Genomic DNA, 19,830 nt, shown 5'->3' on the forward strand with positions numbered 1-19,830 from the left:
GGAGTATGAATTTGAAGTACACTTCGAATTGGGACAGCCGTTGTCATGTGGCAGTGACGTAATTGCACTTAAAATGCGTACTTCAAGCATGCAGACCCTGAATTGGGACACAGCCACTAACATAGGACATGGCACTGTCAAAATAAAACAGGAAGTGAACACAGAGACACAATACTAACACAGTACAGAGGGAACACAGAAACCAAAACCTCAGAACTAGAAAATCTTAATCAGAATGAAATTGTAACAAAAGACAATAACAATCAAAACAAAACCACTGAGTCCACAGACTCGGGACATACATCGGCTCAAACTGTGGTCATAAATATTTTGTACTTGTAAATCAGACTGTGTAGTTGTGAACTGAGTTTTGTAACATTGTAAAACAAAATGTCTGAAAAGTTTATGTTTTTGCGTTCATTGATTTGTGTGTGCAAAAATGTAAAAATGTAATAAATGTAAGAAACATTAGAACTACTTTTGCTGACACAAAGGTTGGCGAGCACTGCAAGTTGTCCCTTTAAACCAGTCACTGATATAAAGAGAGCACCTTGTTCCAGGGCATCTGAGCATGGAGGGAAAGCTTTATGCAGGAGATGGTAAGAGCTGTTGGGACCAAAGAAACTGAGCAGAAAACTACAGACATCTGGAAACTGAGTTGTTCATTCTCAGTGGGATCAGCAGGACTAGCAAAGCTTCACCATGACAGTCATCTGATTGACTGAACCCATCCAAACATCACTTCATGGACCTTTAGCTTGTGTCTGTGTGTGGACAGACATAACATGAGCTAATTATACATTACTCCTCCACAGAGTGGACCAGCAGAGAGCAGAGGTTTCCACTGGTCAGTCTGCACAGCAACATCAAACACACCTGGACTCTGTGGTTATGGTTTGTAGTACTACGTTTACATTTGTTCTTTTCAGTCACCTCTATGCTGCACTTTGTGGACCAGAGGATTGTCAGTGTGTCCAACATACATCAGAGTTTGGGCTCCATGATTTCAGTCAGATTGGGGTGACTGTAGCTCAGGAGGGGAGCAGGTCAGCTACTAGTTAGGTTTGTGAATCAAACCCTGGCTGGCAAATGTACTGGGTAACGTACTAAACCCAAGCTGCCCTCTGATACATCCATCAGAGTGTGAAAGAAAGTATTTAAGCATAGAACAATGTGCTTGGTTGAATGAGGCATGTTGTATAAAATGCTTTGTGTGCACAGAGTATCAAAGAGAGCTATATAAGAACCAGTCCATTTACCACTGGGTAATTCATATAGTCTTCTTTTCCAGCGGCTGGAGAAACACATCACAACATTTGTGAAGAATGAGCTGGAGAAAATCAAGAAGGTTCTGTGTCCAGATCACCCAGAAACCATAAAAAGCCAGAAGGAGGATGAGGAGATGTTTGAAGGTGAGGATGAAGATGAAAGAAAGAGCTGCAGAGAAGCATTTCTGAAGATCACACTCCACTTCTTGAGGAGACTTAAGCAGCATGAGATGGCTGACCATCTGCAGAGCAGTAAGAGAATTTCTCTAAAGACTGAATATTGATCTTTCCTAATAGCTCAAGAAATGGACCAATAGACATTCATCCTTTCAGGGTACTGAAAGGCTATGATATTTATTATATAGTCAAAGGAGCTTGCAAAGAAAAGCGTCTGGACTTCTTTAGAGGTCTACTTGAAGACGTTTCACCTCTCATCCGAGAAGCTTCTTCAGTTCTAAGGTCAAATGGTGGAGAGTCCCAGATATAAACCTAGTGGGAGTATCCCCCCACAGAGGGATAAAAGGACCCCCTGATGATCCTCTAATCGCCTGAGCCAAGGTGTGAAACTGGGTGTGGGTCCCAATCAGCCAGAGTTTCGGGTGAGTTCATTGTGAAACCTGGCCCCACCTTATCATGTCCAAAATATTTGGGACAGAGAGGACAGATGGTTTGAAAGAGGAGTGAAAGAAGCCATCTATGTCCACTGTGAGCGACCATCTTTGAACAGAGGCGGTGGTTTACAACACCAACTCTCTGCCATCTATAATCCAGTTTTGAGATCCCTTCCCAGACGCCTTAACGCCCACTCACATCCTGGGCCATCTGACCTCAGGAATTCGCATGATAAGGTGGGGCCAGGTTTCATAATGAACTCACCCGAAACTCTGGCTGATTGGGACCCACACCCAGTTTCACACCTTGGCTCAGGCGATTAGAGGATCATCAGGGGGTCCTTTTGTCCCTCTGTGGGGGGTTACTCCCACTAGGTTTAAATCTGGGACTCTCCACCATTTGACCTTAGAACTGAAGAAGCTTCTCGGATGAGAGGTGAAACGTCTTCAAGCAACTTAAAGAAGTCCAGACGCTTTTCTTTGCAAGCTCCTTTGACTACGATGACCTGGATAACTGAGAACCTTCACAGACATATTTATTACATAATATTATTTTCTGAATTTCTTACTTTCAGAATTTGCTCCACTCTGTAAACGTGAACTTAAAGCCCAACTGAAGAAGAAGTTCCAGTGTGTGTTTGAGGGCATCGCTAAAGGAGGAAGCCCAACCCTCCTGAATCAGATCTACACAGAGCTCTACATCACAGAGGGAGGGACTGCAGAGGTCAATGATGAACATGAGGTCAGACAGATCGAAACAGCATCCAGGAAACCAGACAGACCAGAAACAACAATCAGACAAGAAGACATCTTTAAAGCCTCACCAGGAAGAGACGAACCAATCAGAACAGTGCTGACAAAGGGAGTGGCTGGCATTGGGAAAACAGTCTTAACACAGAAATACAGCCTGGACTGGGCTGAAGACAAAGCCAACCAGGACATCCAGTTCATATTTCCATTCACTTTCAGAGAGCTGAATGTGCTGAAAGAGGAAAAGTTCAGCTTGGTGGAGCTTGTTCATCACTTCTTTAATCAAACTAACGAATCAGGAATCTGCAGGCTTGAAGACTTCCAGGTTGTGTTCATACTTGATGGTCTGGATGAGTGTCGACTTAATTTGGACTTCAACAAAACTAAAATCCTGACTGAAACAAGAAAGTCCACCTCATTGGATGAGCTGCTGACAAACCTCATCAGAGGGAACCTGCTCCCTTCTGCTCGCCTTTGGATAACAACACGACCTGCAGCAGCCAATCAGATCCCTCCTCAGTGTGTCGACATGGTGACAGAGGTCAGAGGGTTCACTGACCCACAGAAGGAGGAGTACTTCAGGAAGAGATTCAGAGATAAGAAGCAGGCCAGCAGGATCATCTCCCACATCAAGAAAGCTCGAAGCCTCCACATCATGTGTCACATCCCAGTCTTCTGCTGGATCACTGCTACAGTTCTGGAGGATGTGCTGGAAACCAGAGAGGGAGGAGAGCTGCCCAACACCCTGACTGAGATGTACATCCACTTCCTGGTGGTTCAGGCCAAAGTCAAGAGGATCAAATATGATGGAGGAGCTGAGACAGATCCACACTGGAGTCCAGAGAGCAGGAAGATGATTGAGTCACTGGGAAAACTGGCTTTTGATCAGCTGCAGAAAGGAAACCTGATCTTCTATGAACCAGACCTGACAGAGTGTGGCATCGATATCAGAGCAGCCTCAGTGTACTCAGGAGTGTTCACACAGATCTTTAAAGAGGAGAAACAACTGTACCAGAACAAGGTGTTCTGCTTTGTTCATCTCAGTGTTCAGGAGTTTCTGGCTGCTCTTCATGTCCACCTGACCTTCATCAACTCTGGACTCAATCAGCTGGAAAAACAACAAACAAGCTCTCAGACAGAGAAATACTTCTACCAGTGTGCTGTGGACAAGGCCTTACAGAGCCCCAATGGACACCTGGACTTGTTCCTTCGTTTTCTCTTGGGTCTGAAGACTAATCAAACTCGTTTGCAAGGCCTCATGACACAAACAGGAAGTAGCTCAAAGAGCAATCAAGAAGCAGTTCAGTACATCAAGAAGAAGCTCAGTGAGAATCTGTCTGCAGAGAAAAGCATCAATCTGTTTCACTGTCTGAATGAACTGAATGATCGTTCTCTACTGGAGGAGATCCAACAGTCCCTGAGTTCAGGACGTCTCTCCACAGATAAACTGTCTCCTGCTCAGTGGTCAGCTCTGGTCTTCATCTTACTGTCATCAGAAAAAGATCTGGACGTGTTTGACCTGAAGAAATACTTTGCTTCAGAGGAGGCTCTTCTGAGGCTGCTGCCAGTGGTCAAAGTCTCTAAAAAAGCTCTGTAAGTTATGAAGTTTTTATTATTTAATTTGGTTGGTATGTTATGGAAAAACACACTGCCATGAACTTCTGTTTTGTTTTTGTCAAAATCACTGTAATATAATCACTGTACCTTTATATACATGTGACTTGTATTAATGCTGCTGCCCTCTTGTGGCTAAAGTGTAATTATGTTATTGTTATTAGGGAGGATTTGAGAGTAACATGCCAAGTGAGTCAGCACCTTCGCTTTAGCTTAAAAATCCAAATTCTTATGTCATCAGTTATAGTTGCATGTATTCATTATCATAATTTAACCTTTAATATTGATGTCTTAAATTTATTTTGAGTAAACTAATGTTAAGGTTCAAATATTGGGGAAGGAGAGTACAAACAACCATGGTCCAGAACTTGGTCAAACAATTGATTTTAATGAAATACACGCGTGGGAAGACCAGCTCCGTTCGCAGACCGGGCTGATCTCCGACTTAATCAAAGCATAAACAGATATTTTATACCATCAGGGCTTGAATTTAATGACGCCCCCTCATACGTCACAAACAGAATATATGCACACGTCAAATCAAAACCACAATGACTTTTAACACAGTTTAAAAGAACATTATCTCCTATCTTCATGGCAGGTACTTCCTGTCACTGCCGGATGCTCGCTTATCATCGTGACACATCAGCAGCAGTTCTGCGACAAACTGCTCTTTTGCAACCCCGAGCAAAACATGAGTAAACTTCCACCTATAAATGATTCTCTTTAACTAAGTGTGTGCCTCGTCCTTAAAGGCTCCTCAAAATAACCTGCACTTAGACTCTGCTTTCGGTTTCAGTTCTGCAAAAGGCACACTCTTCAAACCTGCAACTTCCTGTCAGCCTGCAACTTAGTCTTTCTGAAAGACACACACTGTTTAAACATCTGAATGCAATATCAATTTTGTAGATTATATTATTAATGCAATGGTAATGATGATGATTATTAACAATAGCAGCAAAATATCTCTCCAATCTCAATACTCCCTCTCTCGACCTCTGGAACACCAGAGGTCACAATACATTGTGTTGGGTCACTCCTCGGCCCACTCAGCTGCTTCCATGTCCATCCATGGCATCATGGACATCGGGGTCACCACTCCCGCTCTGACCCTCTCTAGCCGTCCTCTGGCTCAGCAAATCAGACAACCTCATGTCATCTAAGTGGCCCAGTAATAAACACCAGCTCCCCCTCGAGAACACTCCATGCGTAAGATTAGGTTTTTTCTGCGTCCCTCTCTTGTGGTCCATCATGCCTCGGGCCTCCAGGATCCTCACCCCCCTGTGGTCGCCGAGATCTTCTGTAAAGCAAACAAAACACCTTTTCCTGCACCTCCCTAACTTATCATCTTTGGGACTCTTTAATCAAAAGCCTGATCCTAATTATCTTCTTGACTTATTGACTTGTATTTATATATATTCTTCAACGTTACTCATCATTTTAAAACTCTTAAAACGCTGCTTTCACTTCCCTGCATGCGTTTCCTGTCGCTTGCCTTATCTAATCATCAACATCCTGTACACAGAAGTCTCGCTGCTGCAAGGCCTCCACTCTGACCTAGAATCTCCTTTCACAAGAAAATCATTATAAGCGCCTATTCTACTAAAAGATCCAAAAAAAACAACCACTTTAATCAATTAAGTTTAAACATATAAGCAATTACTCCTGCATACATTTTATCATAGCTAAACGCTGCCTTGAAACAACTCCTGTGTGTTAACACCAGAGTTGGTCAAGTTACTTGAAAAAAGTAATCAGTAACAAATTACTGATTACTTCCCCAAAAAAGTAATCCCGTTACTTTACTGATTACTTCCCCAAAAAAGTAATCCCGTTACTTTACTGATTACTTATTTTCAAAAGTAATTAATTACTTAGTTACTTAGTTACTTTTTAAAAACACGATTTACAACCTGAATAGGTGATAAAGCGATAGATCTTTCAGCCCAATTCTACTTTTTCTGCATAATCCATCATACAAAATGTAATCAAATGGAAAAGTCTCTTTTTTTAAACTTGTTTTATCAGTTTTAATCTTTTAATTTTATGCATCAAGCAAAAATTTAATTATATGCAACATTCTCTGACTTGAATAAATTAGTTTAACATTGAAACCTATTTTCTGCACATTCCAGCACATAAAATGAAATATTTTTTGTGTTTACACTCAGTCTTTCTAATAGATGCAAGTAAAACACAGCAGAAAATAAATAAACTCAAAGACTCAGCGGTCCTGTTGCTCTATTTTGACCTGTAAAGCAGGACTGGGGGTAGGCGGAGGTTTACCCTGGTGCAGGTGTGCCGCGGTCAGTTGAAGAATCCGCGAGTTTCTCTGTGAATTTCCCATTACGTCGTTGCGCACTCGGTGCTTGCTTGGAAGTTTAGGGGTTTTTTTTCGCTGTAAAAGGTTTTCTTCCCACGCACAACGGACACTAATGTTTCTGTCACTTTTTATGGAATCAAACTCAAAATAAGGTCAGTACTTCCACGCTTTAAACGCTGCACGCTCATACTCTCTCCCACAATCGATTTATGATCCATTGTTGATCTGCACACAGCTGTTGTCACTAACGGCGCACTCGCTTACGTCACTGTCATGAGACATTCTCGCAAAAAAATCTCGGTTTTAGTAACGCAGTAACGCAGCGTTCCTACGGGAAAGTAACGGTAATCTAATTACCAATTTTGCAATAGTAATCCCTTACTTTACTTGTTACTTGAAAAAAGTAATCAGATTACAGTAACGCGTTACAAGTGACGCGTTACTGCCCATCTCTGGTTAACACTAACTTCATTTTAAAACTCACATTTCCTATGTTATAGCCTGTTTTTGGTACAGCCTTTTTATTTCATCTTGCTCCTTTGATGTAACAATACCTTCTCATTCTAGTTTATCAGACTTAACCAAAATATATGCTTTCCTTCCTTTGGTCCTTCTCTAAAGCAAGAAACTCCTATTCAGTTCCTCTTTTCTGTCACTTGTTACAGGGCCAGCTCAAGTTCAGTTAAACGCTAAATTAATTTGAGGCCTTTTGCCTGGAATCAATACTGTCATGTGTGTTTATGGACTCTGTGTCTGTAAGCGTGTGCAATCCTTCAATAACTCATATCATCCTCACAGTAGATTGGCTAATCATAGCGCTAGCCAAAGGCTCGTGACCCTCAAGAGACGAATTGAGCCACAACTCCCTTAAAGGCACAAAATGCAATATGTATAAAAAGTCATTTCTACGTATAAGCTCTCCCCTTTATCCTAAAAATAAATCTATGTAATATCTGTATGTGTGTCTTCTATTCATTAATGTAATTGTCAGTTATTTTCTCTCTTTATTTTACCTTCTTTTTGTTTACCTCTTTGTTTGTGACGTGGACATCCCTAAACCATCCTGAGTTCCGGCTTCAATTTCAACCCAATTGTACCCTCTATTCTCGCAGTCGAACTCGTCTGGGCTTCACCTTCCCACTGGCCCCTGTGCCCTTCTCTTAGTGTCCTTTGTTGTCTTGTGATCCCCAGCAAACACAGTCTGTTTCTTCTCTGTTTCTTCTCCGTTGCTCTTTTCAGTATTTTCCTTTTAGATTAAATCCCAGCCTGGCAAAATATCCCATTCAGTGTCTTTAAACAGTTATGTCACACTGTTCTTACCAGCCTGCAGTTCACCGTGCATTTTCCATCACGTGCTTTTCTTCCATGCTGCTGCTGGTATCGTCAGTGTAGTTTCAGTTGCACTGTCTTTTGCCTGCTGTTAATTCTTGAAGTCCACGATGTTCTGTCGGTCTTCATCAGGAGATTAACTGTCCTATGAGCTTCTTCTCAGGATCGGGACAAGTGGGAGGTCAAGCTGTAAAATTTTAAGCCAAAATCTGGCCTGTTTTCCTCCCAATTCTGTTAATCAATGGTTTTGTACTCAAGATTCTAGGTTGAAAGAAGTCCACCTGTATTGACACACTAAAGCATACAATTAATATCCTTTTCATTTATTTTCTTAAAACCTCCATTTGCTTCATCTGCCTGGAGTTTAACTCGTATGTTTCTCTCTCTGTGTGCTCACTTGTCACAGTCAGTTCCTTTTATGGGCATGCAAAGTTCCTGTCACACACACCATTTCCTGTCAACCTTGCAGCTGCTCAGAACCATATTTTCTGTTTCTATCTCTCCTGTTTTGTTTTTTTTACAGGCTAATAAAACTCTTGTTTTACTAAGTCTTGATCTAAAACAATTCACCCTTATTTCACGCACACACTTCTAAATATACTAAATTCTTTGCGTTTGTCAGATCGTCTCACACACACACCGCCTTTTCTCTCACACTTCCACTTCTGCACTCACTCTACTATCAACTTTCATAGTGTTATTATTATTTATTATTTTGTACAAATCACACCCAATCACTCAAAACCTGCTACTCACAGCATTCACACACTTAAACTGTGACAAGAGTTGAGGAATATACTCACAACACGCTTTCCTAAGAGTATTTCAGACATGCCTTTCATAATCAGAAAGAGCAAGTCAAAGAAAACAATTGAAACCTCTATTAATTCTCACAGCACACACATAGAATAGAAAAAATAAAACACACCAGCATTTATTGCTGATGAGAGGTTACTCCTAAAAGTAATATGTTAGTCTTAAATATATACAGTGCACTCACTATATTTATATATCAAAACTCAGTCAATTACTATACATTCACTACGGCAACTCAAAACTTTATTTATAGCCCTCTAATGAACATAAATGGCGTCTTAAACACACACTCAACAATGTTTGCAGCAGTATTTGTAAAACCAACTGTGGTTTAAACAGTTCACTGCTGACTAATTTGCATTTTCACACTCACACACACACAGTCTAAAAATAGCTCCAGCACTGCCTCAGACTCCTTTCACACAGAGATCTCTTATTTTATATTACAAAGACGTCTTATATTTACAACCACTGTCACATCTGTCAGCTTTAGCGCCTAAACAATTTCGACAAATTTAAGTTAACGGTCCAACCGATAAAGTCCAACTTTTTTGTGATCAATTAACCAGTATCTGTCCAACAGTTTCTGGCCTCATCTCTAAAATCCCTAACTCAATTTAAAAGCGTCAACCAACCCAAACTTTGCCTGAAGCTCTATTTTTGGCATTTCACAGCCAAGGCTTACCCCGAAGTTTTAAGTTAAAGTTACACGCCCGAAGTCCAACTTCTGCTGGCCAAAAAAGCGCAGACTACCGTTCCAAACGGTAAGGAGACTCTAACTCCTAGTTATTCTGGAGTGCCCCAAGCTCCACAGTGACCAACTGACTATCCCTCTTCGAGGACAATGCCTAAGCGTCCTTGGCATTGGCAAGCGTTACCTCTGAGCACTGCGCTTCCTATCAGTCCAACTGACGTTCTTGAATAATTTATAATACTTTGGAACAACAGTAAAACAGCCAAAAAAGTGTAAGACTGAAGCAGGTCCAACCTTATAACCAATACGGGCTCCACCCCAAACAATAACCAAATTCCCTAATATACTAAAATCACTCAGCAGTCCAACTGCTTTCCACGGTCCAACCGTATTAAATCCTTTAGCGGTCCAACCGCATTCAATCATTTTTAGCAGTCCAACTGCATTAAATCCTCAGTACTGTCATGAGATTCTCATCAAAATCAAAGCAGACATTCCCCAGTAATTTCAGTGAGTAGACTTTAATTTGTAATGTCCAATTTGGCACACTTTGGAAATAATTCAACAGGTAGTGCCTTACCTTTGGATAAGCGGCTTAGAACAACAATGAGAAAAAGAGAGCTGATTATTAGCTCATCAAAACACAAAACAAAATCACAATGAATTATCGGTCAATTTCATTTAAAATAATTCATTAAGTATTTATGTACAATTCAAATTAGTTAATTACATATTTTGTTGGTTTGTTTTCTATTTTAATTATTTTACTGACACATTTAATGAATTATTTAATGATGTATTTATTTAATTCACGTTGCTACTCCTGGCCCTGCATCGCTGTTCATAAATACATTTTATTTGTCAGCTTCACCCATCAAAGTCAGGGGGCGGGGTTAATGCTGATCAATTCAAAACCATTGCTTTGGTCTGGTGGGCGTTCTTTTAGTGGGCTTTTCTCAATACTAAGTAGGCCTACACACCAGGGTTTGGACATGTGTGGACCCAAACTATACTTTTACCCTTTTTTGTGTGTCACCAAATACACTTTAATATTTTCTAGACAAGAATGTAGTGGCGTAATCTTTAACCTCGTTTGGCTCCAAACAGAAGTGACAGACTTGAGCAGGGTTCATTTAAAGGCTGACAGAAGTGGAGTGGTGACGGGGAGATGTTTGACAGGACAGTGTTTCAGCCTCCACAGGTTCATGTTGTGCTCCATCAGTCAGTGAAGATGAAGTCAGTGCTGATGAGGCTGTAGAGTGTGTGAGGGATGTGAATGAGGATGATGAAGATCTGATGATAGCAGATAAAAACAGGCTGCAGAGACTTTGAGCCATACAGGGCACACAGTGTGTGTACAGAACAGCTGAAATCATTATGGAGGCCTCACTGGGATATGGAAGCATCACAGTACAGCTTCAGTGAAGCTTTAAAGTCTCTGATATGAGATGAGAAATGAAGCAGCCAGAGCTTTTTCATGAGTGGAAATCCACTGTGACTGTGAGCTGCTGCTACAGCCTCCAGATTAGCCAGCAGCTCATCCTGCTCAACATGGACCTGTGGTCAGAGTGTGTGCTGGATAATCCGGCCCAGGATGAGGCCAAACTGACATGGGATGAAATGTCTGTCACATAATTGAGCTTAGTGTAGTTTCATTTCTGCACAATTTAAAAACAACCAAAACTTTGTTCTGTCTTTTCTATGTTATACTGTAGACTTTCTTTGATACTGTGTCCAAAAGGAGCAGCTTTTACTTTGAAGGGGAGGCGTCTCTGTTTCCTCTTCAGGTTGGATGATGGAAGCAAATTAGTAGCTGTGTCCCAAAACGTCGGCTGCATCCTCCAGAGGCTGCATTTGAAGGCCGATTACGTCACAGCCAGGCGATGAAGGCTGTCCGTATTTGTCGACTCCTTCAAATGTGCCCGACAAATGCGTCCTTCATTTCCCCGAATTTGAAGGATTCGTCGGGTGTGTCCTTCGTGGCCCACCATATCCCAGAATTCATAGCGCGGCCCAGCCAAATTTCAGCTGCCAACAATGGCGGCAGCTACTAAGTTTTCAAATTACTCTTATTAATCTTTCTGGGTCACAAAATAAACTTTTAACATATTTTCAGGCGAGAAAGTAGCTGTGTAAACTTCAAATATCTGCTTGGTTTATCAAGACATCGCATATTTGCAAAAGTGTGCAGACGTTTTCGGAGACGTCTGTTACCCACCCGCTCGCTAGCAAGCCGGGGGGTTCAATGGTCACTCCAGCCGGCGAGAGCAGCGGACGCCCGGCTTCATCGTTTTCAGACCCCGCTCTTTCGCTACTCAGGTTAAACATGATATATAAGTCACTCGGATAACTTAAAAATGTAATTGTTTGCCTTTTTTCTGTGTTTTATTTGTTCCGGAGTAAATCGGTTTGGCTGAGATCAAAGTTCCTCCGGGATTTTCACACAGCTGAATAAACGTTAAACAGGAAACTGATTAAACAGAAGTGTGAGACGGTCGAGAATTTACGCCAGTGTCCTGTTATATTTTAGATAGCAAGGAGCAGACGGCCGAGTTTATTAAACTCCACAAAGACAGCGGTGACGCAAATCTGAAGGCTAGACCGTCCCATTTCACAGCCTCGCACTTCCAGCCTTTTCGATCTTTGAAGGACCCGGCCCACGTAGACCGCGAATACCGGGTCCTCCGAAGGATGCAGCCGACGTTTTGGGACACAGCTAGTGTGTGATGTTCTTTCAGTGTTGCACTTTGTAGACGCTCCCTGAGCACTGGTCTCACAGCCAGCTGCACATAGAGACCAGTGTTGTTAGTCCAGGTCAGAAGATGACTTGTTGGAATGAAAATGAGCTTGTAGTTTGTCTGCTTTAATAATGTGACTGGAAAAAGGTGTTGGACTTCAAATATGTCCATTTCTTTCACACTTCACCTTTAAAAGTGAAGCCTTGTGGTTCCTGGAAGGAAAAACATGACTTTTTCAAGTCTTTGTCCTGTTTTTATGATAAATGTACGACTTTAATGTGAAACATTCAGAGTTTTTTCTCTTGTTGTGTTTGTTTGAAGCTGCTTCCTGTTGGCTTCAGCTGTTTGGAGTTTCCATTTTCTAAACTTCTACATTCTGAACCTTCTTCAGCTCTGAACAGATGATGAAACACTGAATGATTTCAAGCTCACACTTTGTCTAATAAACTTACATCTTTCATTCTTTATACAGATTGAGGGGCTGTGGTTTGTCAGAGATCAGCTGTGATTATCTGGCAGCAGCACTGAAGTCCAACCCCTCCCATCTGAGACAGCTGGACCTGAGCTGGAACAACAAGCTGCAGGATTCAGGAGTGAAGCATCTGTGTGGTTTCCTGGAGAGTCCAGGATGTGGACTTGAAACTCTGAGGTCAGTCAGCATGTTTTAGTTGTGCTGAGATGAATATGATGTGAAAGTTGTGCTGACACTAAACTGCAGACATCAGGCTGATATTATACTGATCCACACTGAGGATCTTCATGGTAAAGTCTATTTTCTTCTTCTCTGGTTTAGTCCATTGACTGCAGCAGAACAATGTTCACATTTCAAACAGTGAGACTCAACGTATGGCCCGCGGCCCACACGCGGCCTGCCCACCTTTCCTGATTCAGAGAGAGGGGACCCTGATTAACTGTGTAGTGTTCTTCCTCACAGTTCTAAGTATCAGACACAACAATGAATAATCCACAGCTGACTGTCTTTAGCAGGTCAAAGGTCACGGCACACAGCAGGCAGTGGGAAATATTATAACTCTGATCATTTATCAGCACATATCCATATGTATAAAAACAAAGCTGACACTGTGAGACTTGATCAGAGGTGTGATCATCACAGCAGAGGCCTTTGTGTCAAAGTCACTGAGGATCAAACAGAAACACATGAAGCAGATTTTCCTGTTCTGGCTTTTTATAGCAGATAACCTTCAAAATATTCTGCAGTCCATCAAAAACTGAAGCAAACCATGAATCAACATGCGAACATGAGCTGATGCTGCTGAAGTGAAGCAAAGTTACAGAGGTTTGATTACAGACACAGCTGAGAGTTTGTAATCTGTCATCATTTTAAAAGGTTTACATTTCTTCAGTATATCCACATTTGCAGCTGGTACCTCAACCTCCACTTGTCCAACACAACTGCTGTCCACTGCCTCCATGACATTGTGATTTTGCTGTTGGTCTTCTGTCAGATCTTCATCAATCACTTCTGCACGGGGCACACCTTCAGACTCTGCAGCTGCATAACGAAAGCCTGTAAGATAAAATTAGACATAAGGTAAATGTACACCAATATTCCAATGACAGGTGTGTGATTCATCTGGAAGTTATGTGCGGATTAGTGTACAGTGATAGCAATTTAGTATGTTTTTAGAGGGGGGGGGTTGTTTACCTCCGATGGGTGCTCTTTTTCGCTTCCGTTGCGTACGCCTTGAGTGCCGGTCCGAGTCTGATACAGGTATGTCGTCATGCCCCATGTGCAGTGTTGGTGCCCAGTCTGGATTTGTTACATCCATTTCATATGCTGGTTTGCCTGCAATAATGCCAAATCATAAGCTACTCAGTCGACATGATGTGGTTCTGCAGCATCACACATTAGCATGTTTTATCTCATTATCTATGACTGCAGCACGTTGAAAATCACACTAAAAGCCTTTCAAGAGTGATATGAATTAATTTAGAACTCACCGGAAAGAAAATGCCGTGAGCAAACCAACAAAAAGCTGGGGATTGCAGAGAACTCGATATCCGCTCGTCTCACCGCTGCAATCCAAGCCTGACGTCTTTGTTTAGTAATATCGGATACATGGGATCCCTCACATTGCCTCCAGGATGGAAAACGATGAAAAGAGAGCCCGTTATCCAGCTTCTTGCCTTCACGATCGTGTGATCTAACGTTGCAACCGACAACACAACACGTACGATCCATAGCTGAAATGGTATCCTTTGGCTGGCCTACTGTCATGGCGGAAGGGGGCATGGCCCATCTCCCGTGACATCACGCTCCAAAGCCCTATAGGTGGGAAAATGTACCATGTCGACCAATCAAAAATGATATGGAAACATGACATTTGGTTGTTTAGCAAAAGGGGGAAGTTTTAGGAGTGACCGGCAAGAGAGAGCGAGTGAGCGAAAGAGAGAGAGAGTTTTGATACGTGAGAGATTTGTGACGTTTACCGTGTTTGGTCTCAAGTTAGTTTGTTGTCTTGTGTATTTAGTGTGTAGCTGTTGTTTTGTTTTGTGTGTCAGTTCTACTAGTGATCGTCACAGTTGCTGCCTTAAAGCCAACAAAGGCAGATTGCAGTGTAAACGCTGAGTGACACACCTGCTGTCAGACCTGCAGGTTTATCCCTGTGCTGTTCTCATATGTGTTAGAGTGACACAAACTATTGTTTGACACCTGATTGTTCTGTAAATAGTTTGAAATGATTATATGAAAAACGTCTGAGCCTTGGCTGCATTTTTTGGTAAATAGTACCATATAACTTTGTTGTTTGCAAAACGTGTGCGTATTTTTAAAAGTGTACAATCTCTATTTGCATTTCAAGTTATGAAGATGATTCGTTAAACATGTGTGTGGTTTTTACAGTCAAAATATCACTTTCTACTTGTATTTTAAATTTTGTCTGAATTTAGATAAATTGTGCTGATACAGTTGGTCAAAATGAGAAAATAACAGATTGGCAAGATAAACTGTTTTTAAAGGTAAAATATAGAGGCCACATCAAAAGTAGTCAAAAAGGGTTAAAGGCTAAAAGCAAAGTTGTCACCAAGTACTGTTTATATTTGTGTGTATTGCTGCAGCTTTTTTGAGTATTAATTTGGTGCCTTTGTGTGAAATAATGGTATTGTGAGTGATCCATATAGTCACAAAGAATAGCCACTTGTTTCTGTGCTACCAAAGTTCCCCGGCTTTCATTCAAAATGTGTTTATCGTCAGCACCTGCACATTAAACTACTTAAACATTATAAATGTCTTCAAGCTCACACTGAGGCCTGTGGGGTACTATCAGCCACTGAGACAGTACACACATTTATATGTGTTTGTATATGAATATTTCATACTTTAAGACTGCCTGTTTATTTAAGGGAGATGAACAAAATACATTGGAATTGTACAAAATAATATCATGGATGATAAATTAAATAGATTTTAAGTAGATGCTTGTGCATTCTTAAAGTCTTATATGTTGAACTGAACTATGTGATCTGTTCAAAGCCTTAATCTTAATTTGAAGTGAAATGTGCATTTTGAGTTTATACACTATGTATATAAGGCGACCGTTTCCTTTTGCAGTATTTTTGTGTGGTGTACTTTTCTATGTCTTAACAAAAGGGGAACAAAGGTGTTTAAGTTCACCTAGGATGATGTGTTTTAATTTTCACATGGTCTTGCTTGAATTTGACCCTGACAAAGGCGTATGAACTCTGTCAGCTGTTTGGAGTTTCCATTTTCTAAACTTCTACATTCTGAACCTTCTTCAGCTCTGAACAGATGATGAAACACTGAATGATTTCAAGCTCACACTTTGTCTAATAAACTTACATCTTTCATTCTTTATACAGATTGTGGGGCTGTGGTTTGTCAGAGATCAGCTGTGATTATCTGGCAGCAGCACTGAAGTCCAACCCCTCCCATCTGAGAGAGCTGAACCTGAGCTACAACAACAAGCTGCAGGATCCAGGAGTGAAGCATCTGTGTGGTTTCCTGGAGAGTCCAGGATGTGGACTTGAAACTCTGAGGTCAGTCAGCATGTTTTAGTTGTGTTGAGATGAATATGATGTGAAAGTTGTGCTGACACTAAACTGCAGACATCAGGCTGATATTATACTGATCCACACTGAGGATCTTCATGGTAAAGTCTGTTTTCTTCTTCTCTGGTTTAGTCCATTGACTGCATCAGAACAATGTTCACATTTCAAACCTTCAAAGAAGAAGAAAAATCCTCCACTGGATAATTCACTGTGAAACTCTCCAACTCTTCATTCCACCTTAAAGTCTGTCTGACACTGAAATCCAAAGCAAAATGTGCGTTTGCTTTACAGACAGCAGTCCAACACAAACATACACACATCATCCAAAACACAGTCCAACATCCAAATCTCCTCCACTGCCAGCATGAATGATGGGAAAGAGAAGGAGGAACACTCTGACATTCAGGGTTAGAATGAGTTTCATGAAGCAGACTGTGAAGATCAAAGCTGCATTAGAAAGCTTACATGAATGAATGAGTGGACAGAAGTGGACAGAGATCATCTGAAGCACTTCAAAGGCTTTAAATCAGCACATTTCTCTTTATTCTTTATCAACTCTGTTAGTTTCTCTCAGTTTTCTGTGGAATGAAGCTAACAGCAGGCTAATAAGATGCTGACCAATAGGTTTCTATTAAAGGTTGTAATTTGTATATGAAAAAGTGCTTTGGCTCAGCAGGGATCAGCTTACAGGTAGAATACAGCTGCTGGATGGGATTAGCATGTCATAGCTATCTACCAAACTGCTAACTGGGGGATTTCAGGCCATCTATGGATCATTTTTGCTAACTGTTTATTCAGCTTAGGCTCACAGGGCTGCAGCCTGTGCCCTAGCTGTCATAGGGCAAGAGGCGTGGTCCACCTGCACAGGTGAGCAGTCCATCACAGGGCCAACAGAGAGAGACAGAGAAGCACTCTCTCACATCCACACCTACAGCCAATTTAGAAGCACCAATGAACCTAAGCAGCATTTCATTGGACTGTGGGAGAACATCCAACCTCCACAGAAAGGCCAACAAGCTTCAACCTACAACCTTCTTGCTTTAAGGCACTAGTGCGAACCACTTTTCCCCATTTCAGCCCAAATCCTGCATCTTCCTGTTTCTGACTCCAGGCCAGCTCCACTAACACTTTCTCATCAGACACTGCCACCTAGTGGAGGAAGTCTTAGTCCCATTTGAAGCTTCAGATTACAGTTAGTTCCTTTACAAAGAGGTGGAGGTGGTGGGGCCACAGCACCATCATCACTGAGTGCCATAGGACACTTAACCTTTGTTTCCATATGCTGGGAACTTCCTGTTGTTCCAAGGAGGACTGGAAAATGTGTGAAAATCTCCCAGTCAGTTCCTCACAGCACACTTCAATCATTTCCCTCCCACAGCATCAGGACCAGGGCTTTTTCTCTCTTTGGTCCCACTAAGAGATTTCCACACAAACACCTCATCAGTGGGACTCTCAGAGCTACCAGCCCTTTGCTACAATCACAAAGCTCTTCATTGAAATCAATGATATCAAAGCTGGAATCAAATGAGTCCAAGTCTTCTGCTGATTCAGCATCACATTCATCTTTGCTCCTTGTTCTGCATCCCCACCATGGACTTCATTCCTTTCCAAGCCAGCCTTGAGTGTCCTTTATTCAGCTCATCCTCTGCTTTACTTTTACACCTGATTTTAGCTGCTTTATCTCTCTTTCAACAAGTTTCTGTGCCTCAATCTTTTTCTTCTCTCCCTCATAACAAGACAGCTTCTTCTGCCTGAGAACATGTTGGAGTGATTTACTAATCCAGGGCTGCTTATTGGGAAAATACTTCCTGTTTCCAAAGTAATCCCCATTTTTCCCAGAAAGAAATGTAAGTAGAAATCGATGATCTAAGTGAGAACATGAGCCTTTAAAAAGTCCCAGTGGGTGCAGTCAAAGCAGTCCCTCAGTCCCAGTATAGAGTCTTTGGTCCAGACTGGAACAACTGTGTGCCCAGTTTGAGCTCTCTTCAGTGCTGTGACCTGACAGACCCAGAGGGGCCATCACATCACATTTAGAAGCTCCCCTAATGGAGCCACAACACATGTCCAACACTTAATCTGTCTTGTTGGACCAACTGGAAGAAATGATTCAAGGACTTAGTCACAGAACAGAGATTCAAATCTCCAAAATCCAACTGGCTGCATCAGGACATATAGTCTGAAACTCTGCACAGTTTCCTGTTTGAAGCTGCTTCCTGTTGGCTTCAGCTGTTTGGAGTTTCCATTTTCTAAACTTCTACATTCTGAACCTTCTTCAGCTCTGAACAGATGATGAAACACTGAATGATTTCAAGCTCACACTTTGTCTAATAAACTTACATCTTTCATTCTTTATACAGATTGTGGGACTGTGGTTTGTCAAAGATCAGCTGTGATTATCTGGCAGCAGCGCTGAAGTCCAACCCCTCCCATCTGAGACAGCTGGACCTGAGATACAACAACCTGAGGGATCCAGATGTGAAGCAGCTGTCTGATCTTCAGCAGAGTCCAGACTACAGACTGGAGACTCTGGTGTAAGTAGAGTGATGGAGTGAGTGGGTGGTGCTGTCAGCAGTATTGTACTAAACACAGTCAGTATGAAACAAAGATCCAGTGTTTCCTGTAAAGCTGCAGCTTCTCAGTGAAGCTGTGAGAGGAGAATGGTGACAGGCTTCAGGATTGGACACAAACACTTCCTGTTTCTGACCTTTATGGTCACCATGGTAACGGCTGACACGCTCTGATCAAACGCTGTCAACAGCCAATCAGCTCTCTGAACAAAGCAGCACGCAGACCAATGACTGCATTCATTTCCAAGTTTAAAGCAGTGAAGAACACAGTCTGTAGGTGAGGAAGAATTTAGTGAGAGCAGATGTTTGGATGGAATTCCTCCAGTTAACAGCTGGAACCGTCCATCTGGATTGTTGGGCTTGTTGTTGGGGTTCCTACAGAGCTCAGAGTGGACACACCAAGGTTCTTCTAATGAATGAAAGTCCAAACTCAAACTAGGAGGGAAAAACATTTTCATCAACTTCAATAAAAATCCAAAGATTAGAAAAAGTGAAGCAACAATGAGTCCTAGTACAGTCCCAGCACTGAAGTCCCTGCTGCTCTTTATACTGGATGTGCTGCATCACTGACTGACAGCTGATGAAGAGTCTCTGGAAACACTCGTTTATCTCCTCTGCTCTTCCTTCTTCTCTCTGCAGGTGGAGCTGGTGATGGTAAACAGGACGGTGTGTGTGCTGAGAGAGGAGGAGCTGTGTCCTGATGATCCAGAGAGGTTGAAGCAGCAGCAGCTTGTGTGTAGAGATGCTCTGACTGGGCCATGTTACTGGGAGGTGGAGAGGAGAGCTTCATCCAGCAGTGACTGACAGAGGAATGAGAAGAAGTGCAGATGACTGTCAGTGCTGCAGAGTGAACTGCTCTGAGAACAGCTCCACTGTCAGACACAATGTAGAGTCCAGCATCATCCCTGTGTGTCCCTCTGGATCTGACAGAGGATCATCAGTGTATCTGGACTGCTCTGCTGCTGCTCTGTCCTTCTACAGTCTCTGCACAGTCTCTGTCTGACTCTGGCTTCAGACCCTCCTGGATCAAACTCACCTGGAAAGACTTTCAAACATCACTCAATAGATTTGAATACAGAATATATTTGATA

General features: G+C 42.0%; 1 protein-coding gene across 1 annotated transcript; it reads left to right on the forward strand.

Annotated features, from left to right (window-relative positions):
• The first annotated feature begins 571 nt into the window (after positions 1-571).
• Positions 572-19,535, forward strand: LOC146676584 (protein NLRC3-like). The gene is made up of 6 exons (XM_085401211.1): positions 572-599; positions 930-1,009; positions 1,292-1,520; positions 2,455-4,222; positions 18,530-18,703; positions 19,379-19,535. Exons 1-6 carry the CDS (start codon positions 572-574, stop codon positions 19,389-19,391), a joined length of 2,292 nt encoding a protein of 763 aa, XP_085257337.1. The 3' UTR covers positions 19,392-19,535.
• Positions 19,536-19,830: the final 295 nt, after the last annotated feature.

The sequence above is a fragment of the Rhamphochromis longiceps genome, linkage group LG3, assembly GCF_057381845.1.
Source record: "Rhamphochromis longiceps isolate RC_006_pf linkage group LG3, R_longiceps_female_GT1.1, whole genome shotgun sequence".
In the NCBI taxonomy this organism is placed as follows: Eukaryota; Metazoa; Chordata; class Actinopteri; order Cichliformes; family Cichlidae; genus Rhamphochromis; species Rhamphochromis longiceps.